Source organism: Acomys minous, assembly GCF_964271855.1.
Source record: "Acomys minous genome assembly, chromosome: 15".
NCBI classification, from domain to species: Eukaryota; Metazoa; Chordata; class Mammalia; order Rodentia; family Muridae; genus Acomys; species Acomys minous.
Window position 1 is genome coordinate 7,118,780 of NC_140497.1, and position 14,185 is coordinate 7,132,964.

A 14,185-nucleotide genomic window follows, 5' to 3' on the forward strand; every position below is an offset into this window, starting at 1 on the left:
TGCTGCTGACTGCATCTCTCTCATCAGTCTGAACACCGGAAGGCAGACTCTTCATAGTGAAGCCCACGTGTCTCTGGAAGTGAGCCGACTTCCCTGAGATGCCTTGAGATACAGTTTATGCTGAGGGATGGAGAGGACACAGTCCGCAGGCTGTGTTCACAAGCGCACATGGACACAGTTGCCCTGTGGTTGAGGGAAGGTGCAAATCTGTGTGTGTACAGCAGAGGCCTGTGTGGTGCCAAGTCTACTCCTGTCCCTGGAGAGCTGCCCTCAGTGGTCCGCAAACTCTGCCAATTGACCCCTGCCCTGGGAGTGAAGTGGAGGGCAACTTCCAGCCTGAGCTTCCCCTCCCAGAAGAAGCAAACCTAGCCGGTATGCCAGGGTCTCCGCACTCACTTTCAGGATGGCTGCTGTTTGTGAATGTTCCAGAGTGAGGGTGTGAGGAGGCTTGTGTGTGAAGCACCCGCCCTGTGCCTCAGAGCACCGCATCCTGCAGAAGAGGGGCCACGGAACCTCTTCAGCCCTGCGTGAGAGCTGGGAATTACTCAAGTTCTGAGTGGCCTCGGGCTTGAGGCCAGGAGGAGAGAATGGCTGCACTACTCGCGGCTCCCACAGATGGCTTTCCCTTACTCAGCTTCATCAGACAGAGCAAGAAGTGAATCCCTCATCTGCAGGAATCAGCACCGGGTGTTGGCTGAGCATGTATCTTAGAGCAGGGAGAGCCTTCTCAGCCCGATGGAGGTTCCCAGGGTCTGTGAGGGGACTCGATGGTGGATGAGCTGTCCCCTGAAGGGCAGTTGGCAGGCAGCTCAACGCCTGTCCAGACCATGAAGCCCTTGAGGGAAATCTGCTGAGCAGGGCGGTCATCTTCCAGCAACCCTGCCATTGGTCTTGCACGTGACTATGTGACAAAGATGTGTAGTCAGTCCGTAGTTAGCAGGGAGGCTCAGGTGGGAGAGGATCCCAGAGGCTTTGAGAGTGGTGTAGCGTGGGCTGGGTCCAGGTGAAGCTGCAGAGTTCAGTCAAGATGGGGACACAGTAACATGATGAGGTGATGTAATCGAGGCTGGTAAGGGAGATGACAAATTGTACTGTTTTGTTAAACCCCTTCCGGTTTCTTTGAATGGTGGCAGGATGCTTTCTTCCTGTTAGAGTGGCCTTGTCTCTAGTGTATTCTGGAAAATTCCTTGCCCTGCTCATATGAGCTGTACCAACTAGGTCCTCTCTGAGTGACATGACTGAGGTTGGAGGAAGGACAGTGGCATCAACCCCTGACTGTTGACAACTGTTCCGGGCGCAGCGTACTTGGGAGTAAAGCTTCCAGGACGCTGTGGCCCTTGGGCATGTTAGGTCTGCTTCCTCATCCATCACCACAGTGTTGAGGTGCAAACAGCTATTTGAAAAATCTGTATTTTAATCTTACTTTCCTTAAAAATCCATCTGACACCAATATGACAAAAATGTTAAGTCTGGGTGGTTATTTCTGCACTCCAGAGACCCACGTTTGAGTTGATTTACAGTATTTCTCTCCCACCATCTGAGTGGAAGCGCAGACGTCCTTAGGGACAGTGATGGTGGTCCATCCCATTGCCTCAGTGACCTCTGTGTGGGGTCCCTGCAGTGAGCAGATGCGCTCCTCAGGCTAGCTTCAGGCAGCCCTGCTAGTAAAGCCCATGGCTTCCCAAGTACAGCTCTGGTGGCCCCTTGCCGAGCCCCTGAAGTGCTTTCTGGTCTTTGTGGACTCAGGCACCACATCCACAGCCTGCTTCCTCCTGTCCCGCGGCCTTTACTGATTCTACAGTGATCTGTGTCAGTGTCTTCCTTCCAACTTGTCACCTCCCTGCCAGCTTGTTAGTCCCCTCTGTCTGCTCCCACGCTGCACATGGCAGAGCCTGGACCCTTTGCCTTATTCATGGAAGTGCTGTCTGCCTCACTATCCTCTCAGCTTTATCCATCTGGTCTGTTTAGTACTTGATTAATTAGTCACATGAGCATGACTGTGTCAGGTCTAGACTTCTGTTGTTGTTAATAAGTGCCTGTTTGTTCTGTTGGGCCGGACTCTTAACAGCCAACTTGTACCCTGAAGCTCTTCCTGCTGATCTAAACTCTTGTGGTCCTGGCTTCTGGTGGTCGGCCTGATTTGGCATCGGTCAGAGAGACAAGAGCTTGAGGGTTTTATTTTAAAAACCCAGGCAGTGAAATGACTTGTAGGAGCAGCTCCGACTCCTGGCCTTGGTCAGGAAAAGCAGGAATTAATATTTAACTGCCTGTGTTAGCACACAGAGAGCAGATCCTGGCCTTCAGTGTGTCGGTCCGCGCTTTCTTCCCTGCGTTAACCCTTCCCTGGAGAGCTCCCCACAGCTCAGCTTAGAGCCTTCCGGGCCACCCAGCACGGGGTGGTGCATCGGTGAGAGCGGCCAGGATTGGGAATGGTGTGAGAAGGGCCTCAGGGTTCCCCAGGAGCTGCACTCCGGGGTTCCTCTCTTGCACACATGGAGGTGTTCTCCTGGTCTCCTGAAGGCAGATAGGAAAGTACTGCTTCCCCTCCACATGGGTGCCCTTGAGGCCATGGTGTCTTCAGCCTTCAGTGTCTCCGTGAGGACTCATGGCTGTTCCTGAAGCTTGTGCAGTGGCTTGTGGGAATTTTCAGCAGGCACTGGAAGGTGCTTGTGGCTTCTTATCTTTCCTTGTGCGTTTACAATGCTCTTCTCAGGGCAGCTGTCTTCTCTGTGAGTAGGGGTAGAGCCTCCAGGCCGCCATGGCAGAGGCCTGATGTGTGGCTCTAAGCAAGGCCTTGGTTGCCATCACCTGCAGCTTGTCAGCCTTTGCACAAAATGAGAGGCTTATAGAAAGGCTGTGCATGACATCATCTCTAATTGGGAAGGGCGGCTGGTCCTCTGCTCTGAGTAAGGCAGCGTCTTAGAGGGTTCAGGGCAGTGGGGATGGTTTAGTTGGAAGCTCCTTCTGAGGAACCAGATCCTGAGATCCTGATGAGGGAATGCTTACTTGGCTTGTTGTGGGGTGAGACCAGTCACTGCCCTGGGAGTTGCCATGTTGTGTCTGACCCCGGGGCTGGAAAGTGGCTCCTGTGGCAGTGGTGTTCATTCTGCCTGGCTCCTGGGGTTGTGGCTGCAGTTTGAGCCATTTATTCGGACTGCTACACACACAGAGCTGGGCCCTATGGAAGAAAAAGGGCAGGTGGAGACATGCACAGAGACAAAATGAAGTCCCCACTGCAGGGGGTACGGCATTCACGTGTCTTGCAGCATTGTGTACTGAGGACAAGCAAGAAGGGCGTCATGACTCCAGCAAGCAGGTAGCTGAACAGAGAGATGCTGGTCATATAAAAGGGCCAGAGAAAGCCACAAAGGATGTGCAGCTGGAGCGGATGCACAGGTGCTGGCCTGCTTGGCAAAACCTCTGCTAGCCAGGAGGGAGGCACGCTCCAGGACCGCCTGGTCTGGGACAGCACCTCACTGTGTATTTTGTGTACTGCACAACCCCTCTGCGTCATGCTGTCTCTGGCAGCACCCCGTGTTAGGGTACTTTGGGCTTCTCCCTGAGCACGGGTAGCCACTCACTGTGTCAGTGTCTGCTTGAGGAACTGGCTATAGAACCGAAGCCCCTCCCTCACTCATGGGGTTAAGCCAGTCAGGTGCCTAGGCTGTGGTGGAGCACCTGGGCGCCCCGTGTGACCCTCACCTTATCTGAATGCACGCTTACTGGGAGTGGGATGAGACTGGCCTCCGTCAGCAGGATGCTCTCTGTTTCAACCTGAGGGCATTGTGGGGAGGTGCTGCGCTCCAGGCTTCAGGCGCATGCTGACACTGCTCTTGTCTCCACAGTGTGTAGGGGAAGAGAACTGGGTGGACAGTCGGACCATCTACGTGGGACACAAGGAGCCCCCGCCGGGTGCAGAGGCCTACATTCCACAGAGATACCCTGACAACAGAATCGTCTCCTCCAAGGTAGCCTCACTTTCTGCTCTGAGCTGCTGCCTGAGAACGGCTGCCACAGGGGATAGTACTTTCTGAGCAGGATTGTGCTCCTGTGCAGCTGTCCCTAGGGTGCCACTGCTCTCCCAGCAGCCGTGGTGCTCCTGCCGCTGCTGTCCCCATGCCAGGCAGCACCACTCCACTCATACAAGGGTCTCAGGTGCACTCTGCAGGGCCTCATTCTCTTTAATGACACCTCAGTAGAGGGTCAGACTTGAAGTCTAAGGCGAGAGTCACATCTCACTGCTGCTCCTTACCCATGCACTGCCTGGCTGTCTCTGGCAGCTAGGCCTGCCAGCTGGGTGCAGCAAGCAGGGAGGAAGCGCAACTGTTCCTTTTCACTGGAGGGAACTATCCGCCATCAGCAGGCTGTGGAGATGCAGTCCACATGGCAAGAAGTCTGGCAATGTGTGAAGGTTCATGGCTCCAGTACGAGGATGAGGGACACCGTCCCTCATGAACAGACATACCTGGAAACACATGCACCTGTTCCATGTGTATGTATAGTGTGTGTGCACTGCATGTGTTACATGTATGTACTATATTTGGTGTGTGCAGGGTCAGGTGGGGGCAAGGTGCAGGTGCATAAGTCATGCCCAGATGTTCTAAGACATGGGTTTGCGCAGTAGGTCTGTTTAAGTCACAAAGGCTCCCAGAAGCAGGTCTCTGTCAGTTACAGCTGGGTGTTCTGACTCGCACAGCTCTCTGGAGGAGCCACTTATGTCATAGGTGCTATTGTGCGTGAGGCCCTACGAGGTCTGCTAAGTTCTTTTTTGAACTCAGAGCTCTGCACTGTTGAGAAGATTTTATGACAACAGCCTAGCTTTTCAAGATCTTTATTATGGGGCTATTATTTTGTAAGAGCAGAGTTAAAAAATATTTATAATAGCTTCTTTTGTCCAGAAGCACAGCATAGGTAAGTAAGATACCCAAAAGCAAAGCCTACCATGAGTGCCCCCTAGGTGACACAGGCTTGATAATGAAGAGACAAACGGAAGGGAACCCCTGCTCAGAAGCACGCCTCCAGTCCCTGTGCCCACACTCCATCAGCTCTCCCCAACACACCCATCACCACCCCACCAGGGTGAGCATGCATGTGTGCACATGTGTGTCTATGTATACACGAGTACATGTGCTCATGCTGCGTGTGTCCATGTGTGTATGCTCATGCTGTGTGTGTGTCCATGTGTGTATGCTCATGCTGTGTGTGTGTGTGTGTGTGTGTGTGTGTGTGTAGGCTCTGTCCAGTCTGTACAGCATGCCTGTGAAGAGTAGAGCAGACTAACTAAACTCTGAGAGGTTGCAGGATTTTGCAGCTGTCAGGAGCCCCACCCTCACTTTGCTTTTACCCATATGGAGCCTGTTGCCCATGGTGACTCTGAGAGGCTTTTTTCTCCATTGTTGTCTCTGAGGAACAGGAACTACTATAGCCTCCTCCTTGATTTCTGGAAAGGAAATCCACAGGGAGGTTGTGTGGGTCTTGCAGGTCCCAGGGGTGTTCAGAGCAACGTCTCCTAGAGAGGCTCCCTCATACCAGGAAGCTTTTGAGCAGGAACCAACAGAATTAAGTCAACACTCTTGGCAGAGAGTGGCCAGAGGGAGAACAGACCAGGCGCTGGCAGAGCCACTTGAGCACCTTTCATCTCGCCTTCCCAGCAGGCTCTTGGCATGAGGAGTGAGCACCTGTTGTGGCACATCGGTGCCTTATCTCGGTGACAAATAGCCAGCTATGTGTCAGGGGGGAAACATGAATAACCTGGCCCCAGTGCCAGTCACTTTCAGGAAGGAAGGGTGGGCTCTTGAACCGCAGCTGACACTGGCCTTATGCAAACTGAAGTGCAAGACTTTGAGGCATTGCTAGGAATTTATCCTAACAGCTCATGTGCTCGGCAAGTGCGAGTTCCTACAACAGGCACACAAAGGCTTGTAGAAGATATCTGTTGTATTGCGTCTGTGTGTGCGAGGACATATTTGTTTCTGTCTTAGAAATGTCAAAGACTGCCTCAGCTCCTAGAAGTTCAGTTAAACCAGGGAGCTGTGGGAATGCTTGTCCGGTGACAAATCTCAGGGACATTGAGCTGCATTAAGCCACAGCCTGTGTGGCAGGGTGTTGTCACTATGGTCACTGATCAACCATGGAGGGTCCCCGTTCCATCCATGGAGATCTAGTGTCTCATGGAAGAGGAAAGGTGACAATGACTGTCTGCCTGGCCTGAGCCACACAGACGGCCCCCTTGGCTCTGAGGAGACTCTGGTCTCAAGAACAGTGACTTGCTGCCCACTGCCGTGTGCAGAATGCTCCTCGGCATGACATCACAAGGATCCTCGCATGGCCATCGGGAGGTTGCCTGCCCGCCCGCCCCGCGACCTCACACCCCATATGTTCAGGAAAGCTAAACTCTTTTTGATTCTCATGAAACCGATTGCCTCTGCCAGTTTGGATATAGTGTTTTATTGATGGATGTTTATACAAATGACTTCCATATTTACCATTTCAGTTAAACACTGAGCAACCTTCTAAGGCTACAGTTTATTTATGAAGAAACTAAGACTTAGGGGCAGCAACGTGTCAGTGGCCACAGGAGAAGATAAGTGATCTGCAGCCGTACTGTTCCCTGAGCACGGAGTTCTGCAGGGCTTTGCCCCCCACGACTCCCCCCTAGACCCTTCATGACACACCCTTATCTCTCAGCACCATCAGTCCTGTATAGTGTTGAAACTTCCCGTCCTTGACAGCCCTTTTCCCAGTCACAAAGGAAAGGGAAGCAGGGCCTCCACGTGACTTGACTACAGACCAGGTCCTGGTGTTTCTGTGGAAGGATTGTCAAGTATGGACCTGTGGGCTGGATCCATTTCAAGTGAGTAATGGCTGAAGCTTTGGGACCATCATCCTCCTTCCTGGCTGCTGGAAGGAAACAGTGCCCAGTTCGTCTCACTATGCCATTGACTTGTGACAACATGTGGAATAGGTGGGACTTCTGTGAGCTCTCCTCCGTGGCAGTAACACAAAGCCAGAGATTGGCTCACCCAGGGAAGAAGGAGGCTGTATAGACATAAAACTCACACGCCAATGTGGGTCCCCTCAGCTCAGTGTGAGAATGCAGAGAGGCCAGCAGGTCCCCTCAGCTCAGTGTGAACAGAGAGGCCAGTGGGCACCCTTGGCTGAATTGTGATCACAGGCCATTGGGTACCTTATGCTCAGTGTGAACACAGAGAGGCCCGTAGGTACCCTCAGCTTAGTGTGAGAACACAGAAAGGCCAGCAGGCACCCTCAGCTCAGTGTGAACAGAGGCCAGTAGGTGCCCTCAGCTCAGTGTGAACAGAGGCCAGCGGGCACCCTTGGCTGAGTATGAACACAGGGAGGCCAGCAGGTCCCCTCAGCTCAGTATAAGAACACAGAAAGGTCATCAGGCACCCTTGGCTGAGTGTGAACTCAAAGAGGCCAGTAGGCACTTTCTCAATATGGGAACAAAGAGAGGCCAGCTACTCTGCTCAGGATGAGGACAGACAGCCCAGCAGACCCTGGCCCAAAGTTTCCATGAGTATGAAGAAAAGGGCTTGTTAGCTGTCTCTTGAGGGTCAGCATGCCTCAAGACATCGTCATGGGAGAAAGATGCTGTCTTCTTTGGTTTTCCCCAGTCCCACTACAGGTGAAGTGGCCGCTTTGCTCCTCTCCTTTGTCATTGATAACAGAACCTTCTAGGCTGGGATACTTTGCACTGCTGATACGACAGTGGAAGCAGAACATGATACCTAAGTGTGGATAACAGTGGGACATTGTGCTGGCCATGTGTCTCCACAAATATGCAGATTTGCACAGATCAGCAAAGACAAAAGATGTGCTGTTGACCTGCCACTATCACTGTACCAGTACCGTGTGTGTGTGTGTGTGTGTGTGTACATGGAGGAGGGTACACTTGTGTGGGGGCACTTGTGCACATACATGCATGTGAATGCCATAGGTCAAAGTTGAGTGTCCTCCTTAATGACTCCACAGTTTTTTTAATTTTGTTTTTCTGTGGTGATGGTGGTTTTTGTTGTTTGGTTTTGCTTGGTTAATTTTAGTTTTTTAGTTTTTTGAGTCAGAGTCTTTCCCTGAACCTAGAGCTTACTAACTGATTCAGTTGGCCAGTGAGCCCCGTGGGCCTCCTCTTGCCACCTTCTGGGGTTGTGGTGTGCACTTTTGTGCCCTGCTTTTGGTCAGTCCTGGGAATCTGATCTCTGGTCCCCGTGCATGCATGGCAGGTGTTTTACTGACTGGGCCATCTCTCCAGCCCTTGTTCTATCTGTTCCAGAGGTCACACATTCATGGACATTTACACTATTCCATTGCCTTTCTGCCTTGTGCAGTCGTCAGTAATAACTGACAAACATTTTGTGAACCGTGGATTACAAAGCTAACGGTTCTTGGCCACAGCAGGGTCTTCACGGTGGTAGGACCGCACAGCAGCCCTCATTCTCTGGTACATGGTAGAAGGTTCAGGATGCTAGGGCAGTAACATTCAGGCAGCACAGGTCCAGATGTGCACATGGCGCTCTGTGTGGACGTGCACTGTGCGTGCCACAGTCACCTGTTGTATCCCACAGTAGTGCAGCTAAGTGGTCTCATTTATCTGCTTGAGGATCAGCCCTTGAACAGAGCTAGTTCAGCCACACAGTGGCTCTGCCTTCAAGACTTTCATTTAACAGATTCGGCAAAACCACCAACGATGACCTTAAAACCACCTGTACGTAGTGCAGGCTGCAGCTCGGGAGTTGCCTCCCACAGTGGCTTGCATCGTAACCCCAGCCCTGCTTTGTTATCTAGGCACACCAGAGGCCTGTGGTCTGTCCTACATTACCACCCTTGCTTTACTTCCAAATAAATCTTTCATTGACTGATGGGAGAGTGTAATTACCAGTGTGTTTGTAAAGATTCTACCAGAACATCCTAATGTAAAATATTTATTTACTCATTATAATACAGGGAATTGAATTCAAGGCCTTGAACATGCTCAGCAAGTGTTCTGCCACTAAACCATGTCCTCCAGGCCCCACTCGCCCCTATTTTTAAAAACTTTATGAAAATAGAAACACAGTAAAGCTCTTTCCCATCGTACAAGGAGTGTTTGGTCACCACATTGGACTGTGTCCACCTGCTGCACTGGCCCCTCTGTAGCCTCTGAGATTGTCCTGAAGGAAATCCTGATGCCAGGGCATTGTTACCTGTAAATATTTCAACAGAGGAAACATTGGATATTAAGAACTTTCCATCATTATAACTTTATTGCTAAGTAACAATATTTTCAGGGTTTTTTTTTTTTTAAAGGGTTTTTGTTTTAAGACAAGGTTTCTCAGTCCTGGCTGTCCTGGAACTTACTATGTAGACCATGCTGGCCTTGAACTCAAAGATCCCCACCTGCCTCTGCCTCCTCAGTGCTGGAGAGAGAGAGAGAGAGAGAGAGAGAGAGAGAGAGAGAGAGAGAGAGAGAGAGAGAGAGAGAGGGAGAGAGAGAGAGAGAGAGAGAGAGAGAGAGAGAGAGAGTTGGAGAGAGAGAGAGAGAGAGAGAGAGAGAGAGAGAGAGAGAGAGAAAGGTGCATGTGTAGATGCAGGTACCCGTGCAGGCCAAAAGAAGGTATCAGATCCTTTAGAGCTACAGTTACAGGCAGTTGTGAGCCTCTGGATGTGGGCACTGGGAATAGTTTGACTAACTGATGAGCAAGTAATGACTTTTGGCCTGGGCACAGGGAGAAAGCTGGCTTCATAGAATGCAGCCTTGGAATAATTCCATTTGGTGATGGAATTACAGGGGAAAAAAGTATAAAAAACAATATACCAGCCAGTGTTCATCCCAGAACTGTGAGACTGAAGCTGCCATTGCAGGTGTCTTCCCTTGGGACACTAACAGGCGTGGAGTTTGCTTGGTGGCTCGGCTAAGGGGAAGGGCATGTTTCACCAACAGCTGAAGGGGGAGGTTATGCATTTGATGCCTGTCAAGTTTTAGAACTTAAGCCTCCATCATATTTGAGCACCTGCTGCCACCAGGACTCTGAGCTTCGCTTCGTCCTTCCCAGCATGTGTGTCACACAGACAAGAACACTAAAACTCAAGAGTCACGAGGAAAGCTGCACAACTGCCATGAGAGAAAGACCCTCTGAGCAGAGGGGAACTATCCGTGTTCATGGCAGGAAGACGGTGGTGTTAAAAGCTGATCCTGTTGACATGGTCTGCAGAGCTGCCACAGCCCTGATCAGCGTCCCCATCAGTGACGTTGTGAAAAGGCAAATGACGTTGCCTAGCACCACAGCATAAAGGACATGTAGAGGGTAGCCACTGTTCTCACAACAGTAGTCAGTTTGGAGACGCTGTAGTGTGGGAACCACCCTCTTTCCTCACCCTGTAAATATGCCCTCACGATACCTGTAGTGTGAACACCAGGCCCTGCTGTCAGGGAAGCAGCCTTTGGGCAGCGCGGTCTCTGTCCCCTCTGCTGCATCTCACAGTGCACCGGGCAGCAAAGCTGAGGGGAGAGGACATAGCAACTCAGGACTAGAGATGTGCCAAGGCTCCCCTGGGCCCTGGGTGATGGCAGGCTCTGTACCTGCAGTCACTGCGGAGTGTTTTGCTCTCCACCTTGACTCGCTGGGCCAGGCCGTGAGGACATAGTGACTTTGGAGGGTACACTCTGTCTTAGCAGCTTGCCTTAGAGCATTGTTTAAAAAAAAAAAAAAAGGACAAAATGTCAATAATCTCAATAATCTAAATTCTGGTGAGTTTGTTTCTAAGGCTAAACCCGTTCTGCTCTGCACTCCTTCCCTGCTGATAGGCAGCGCACCACCACATAAAGTGGCCGTCTCTGCTTTTGTTTTCTGCAGTACACGTTTTGGAACTTCATACCCAAGAACTTATTTGAACAATTCAGAAGAATAGCCAACTTTTATTTTCTCATCATCTTCCTGGTGCAGGTAAGGACAGGCCTGGCTTTCTGTCTCAGCAAATGTCATTTGGTTCTCAAGTAAGTGACATGCAGTCACTAAAATCAGCAAGGGCTTCAGCAGCCCTCATCTGCCAGTCATTCTGTGTTCTGAGTCTTAGCTCAGCCGAGCACCCTGCACATCCTTGTGCGTAAGTGAAGCTTCCTGTGGCCACTTCCCAGCCCCAAGAGGAGTCAGGGCAAGGTCTCCAGCCACACCCGGCACCTCCACCTCCTCGTTCTTGATAACTCAGAAAAATGCAAAGCAGTTGAACATCCAGAGACACAGAGAGGCGGGGACACAGCAAGGGTGTGGGCGGAGGAGAGCCTGCAGAATAGCAATGTAACATTTTCTGAATTATTCTAAGGATGGCCACAAACCACTTTCAGACCTCTCCAGCACAAGCTGGCAGAGCTAACCCAAGTGTGACACCTTCAGAATGGACTGAATGGGACAACGTATCCAGTGTCAGACCTGGTGTCCTCGCCACCCAGTGACATGCTTTTCTTAATAAGCACACCCCTTAATTAAGGAGCCTCCCTCAGCATCATAGTCACTAACTCAGGGTGGAGACCCTCTTGTCTAGGTTGCTAGCCAACGAGGAAGCCAGCAAAGTGCTTTGAAGTAGATAGAAGCTGGTGTTGGGAAAGGCTGGGCCAGGCCAGCCTGCTTTCTGAGGTTGCTAAGCCATTCTCGTGGCTCTGTGTTCACCACAGTTGATCATCGACACACCCACAAGTCCAGTGACGAGCGGGCTCCCACTTTTCTTCGTCATCACTGTCACAGCCATCAAGCAGGTAAGACTTTCACAGGCTCGAATACGCTGGGTGGTTTCTTGTGGTCTGAGCTTGGTGTAAGGTGTTTGCAAGGGGGGCTGCAGATGTGCAGTGGCATCTTTTAACGTCACGAGTCTGTGCCGTCAGTTTGGCTTACTATGAGGGTGTCAGTCTGACTCCATCATGCACCTGCCGTACAGCTGCCGTGTCTCCTTACTGTGCAGCCACTCTCATAGTCTGTGCTTGGGAAGCAGGTGACTAGGCACCCTCTTAGCAGCTGAGGAGTGCAGAGTATGCCCTGCCTACTTCAGAACCTCGTGTGCACATGGTTATAGATCTGACTCACAGACGACTCGTCTAGTGCCATTTGCTTTCATTCAGTGGATTTATAAATAATTTGTTTTAAATTTGACCTATAATCCAATAATGTTTCAGTGTTTAAATTGTTCTTGCTTTAGCCATGACTAGTTCATTCGGTTGGATTCTGTATCCCTTTAACATGCCTACCTATGATGTTATTTATTTGTTTGTTCATTTTGTGTGGGGTAGAGGGATTTCCTTCGTACTTTCTGAGCTAATACTAGCTACAAGACAGCAGGGTGAAGACTGAGACATAGTCTAAGTGCCTCGAGATTTACTCTATTGTTTCCTCAAAAGTTTTCTAATTTTAATTGGTAATTTAGGTAACATTTTATGTTAATTTTAAATGTGATACAATACAAGCTAAATTGCAGGTGTGTTTATTCTGCATATAAATATTCAGTGACAGTTGATTAAAAAACCTTTTCGTCTCTGTTTTGAGGGTTTATGTCCATATGAATTTTGTCAACTGATGCATCTCCATCGCTAGGCTGTCAATACACTGGCCTCATCACTGTAAGCCTCCATCACTAGGTTGTCAATACACTGGCCTCATCACTGTAAGCCTCCATCACTAGGCTGTCAATACACTGGCCTCATCACTGTAAGCCTCCATCACTAGGCTGTCAATACACTGGCCTCATCACTGTAAGCCTGCATCGCTAGGTTGTCAATACACTGGCCTCATCACTGTAAGCCTCCATCGCTAGGCTGTCAATACACTGGCCTCATCACTGTAAGCCTGCATCGCTAGGTTGTCAATACACTGGCCTCATCACTGTAAGCCTCCATCACTAGGTTATCAATACACTGACCTCATCACTGTAAGCCTCCATCGCTAGGTTGTCAATACACTGGCCTCATCACTGTAAGCCTCCATCACTAGGCTGTCAATACACTGGCCTTATCACTGTAAGCCTCCATCACTAGGTTATCAATACACTGGCCTTATCACTGTAAGCCTCCATCACTAGGCTGTCAATACACTGGCCTCATCACTGTAAGCCTCCATCACTAGGTTATCAATACACTGGCCTCATCACTGTAAGCCTCCATCACTAGGTTGTCAATACCCTGGCCTCATCACTGTAAGCCTCCATCACTAGGCTGTCAATACACTGGCCTCATCACTGTAAGCCTCCATCACTAGGTTGTCAATACCCTGGCCTCATCACTGTAAGCCTCCATTACTAGGCTGTCAATACCCTGGCCTCATCACTGTAAGCCTGTGGTAAAAATTTGAAGTTAAATGTGTAAACGGAAAAAGTCTGCTGTTTTGGGCCTTCGCCTTTTATATTTTCACATACGTTCTAGGATTAAATGTTCAGTTTCATTTGTATATTTTTTAATTAAATTAATTTTTAAATTAAAAAAGAAAAGCTCAGGCAGGAAGGCAGGTACCTATGTTGCCACAAGGGGTCGCCTCCATTCAAGGTGGGCAGTCTCGTTTGTCTCAGCTGATTCACAGAGAAGTAAAGACTATACAGTCCTATACAGTCCTAACGCTGCGAACCTTTAATACAGCTCCTCATGTCGTGGTGACCCTCAACTATAAAATCATTTTCATTGCTAATTCATAACCGTACTTTTGCTACTTATATGAATTGTAATGTAAGTATCTGTCTTCTTTTTCTTTTTTCTTTTTTTTTTTTGGTTTTTCGAGACAGGGTTTCTCTGTGTAGCCTTGGCTGTCCTGGACTCACTTTGTAGACCAGGCTGTCCTTGAACTCACAGCGATCTGCCTGCCTCTGCCTCCCGAGTGCTGAGATTAAAGGCGTGCACCACCACGCCCGGCTAAGTATCTGTTTTCTGATGGTCTTAGGCAACCACTGTGTAAAGGTTGTTCAATTCCTCAAAGGGGTCACACCCACAGGTTGAGTGAGAACCACCACTATAGTGAGCTGGCTTTGCTTCAGGTTGAAACAAGTTATTATTGCTGGGTCACTGGTTTTGGTGCCTTTGAATAGGAGAAGAAAGCAGGTGTGTGCATGCTGAGCCAGCCAGAGCAGCCAGGCTCCAGCCAGAGCATCACCTGCCGTCCTCCCAGGTCCTGCTCTGCCTCCCTTTGGAGGGCTTCTGCTGACCCTTGTGAGATAAAGG

General features: G+C 50.1%; 1 protein-coding gene across 5 annotated transcripts in view; it reads left to right on the forward strand.

Annotated features, from left to right (window-relative positions):
- ATP11A (ATPase phospholipid transporting 11A) overlaps positions 1 to 14,185 on the forward strand; it is a 110,543-nt gene that overhangs the window by 44,853 nt on the left and 51,505 nt on the right. For all 5 annotated transcript variants that reach the window (XM_084759500.1, XM_084759501.1, XM_084759504.1 and 2 more), the window contains exons 2-4: positions 3,846 to 3,968; positions 10,851 to 10,940; positions 11,666 to 11,746. In XM_084759500.1, the coding sequence (XP_084615626.1) occupies positions 3,846 to 3,968; positions 10,851 to 10,940; positions 11,666 to 11,746 (294 nt within the window). The remainder of the gene's footprint in view (positions 1 to 3,845; positions 3,969 to 10,850; positions 10,941 to 11,665; positions 11,747 to 14,185) is intronic.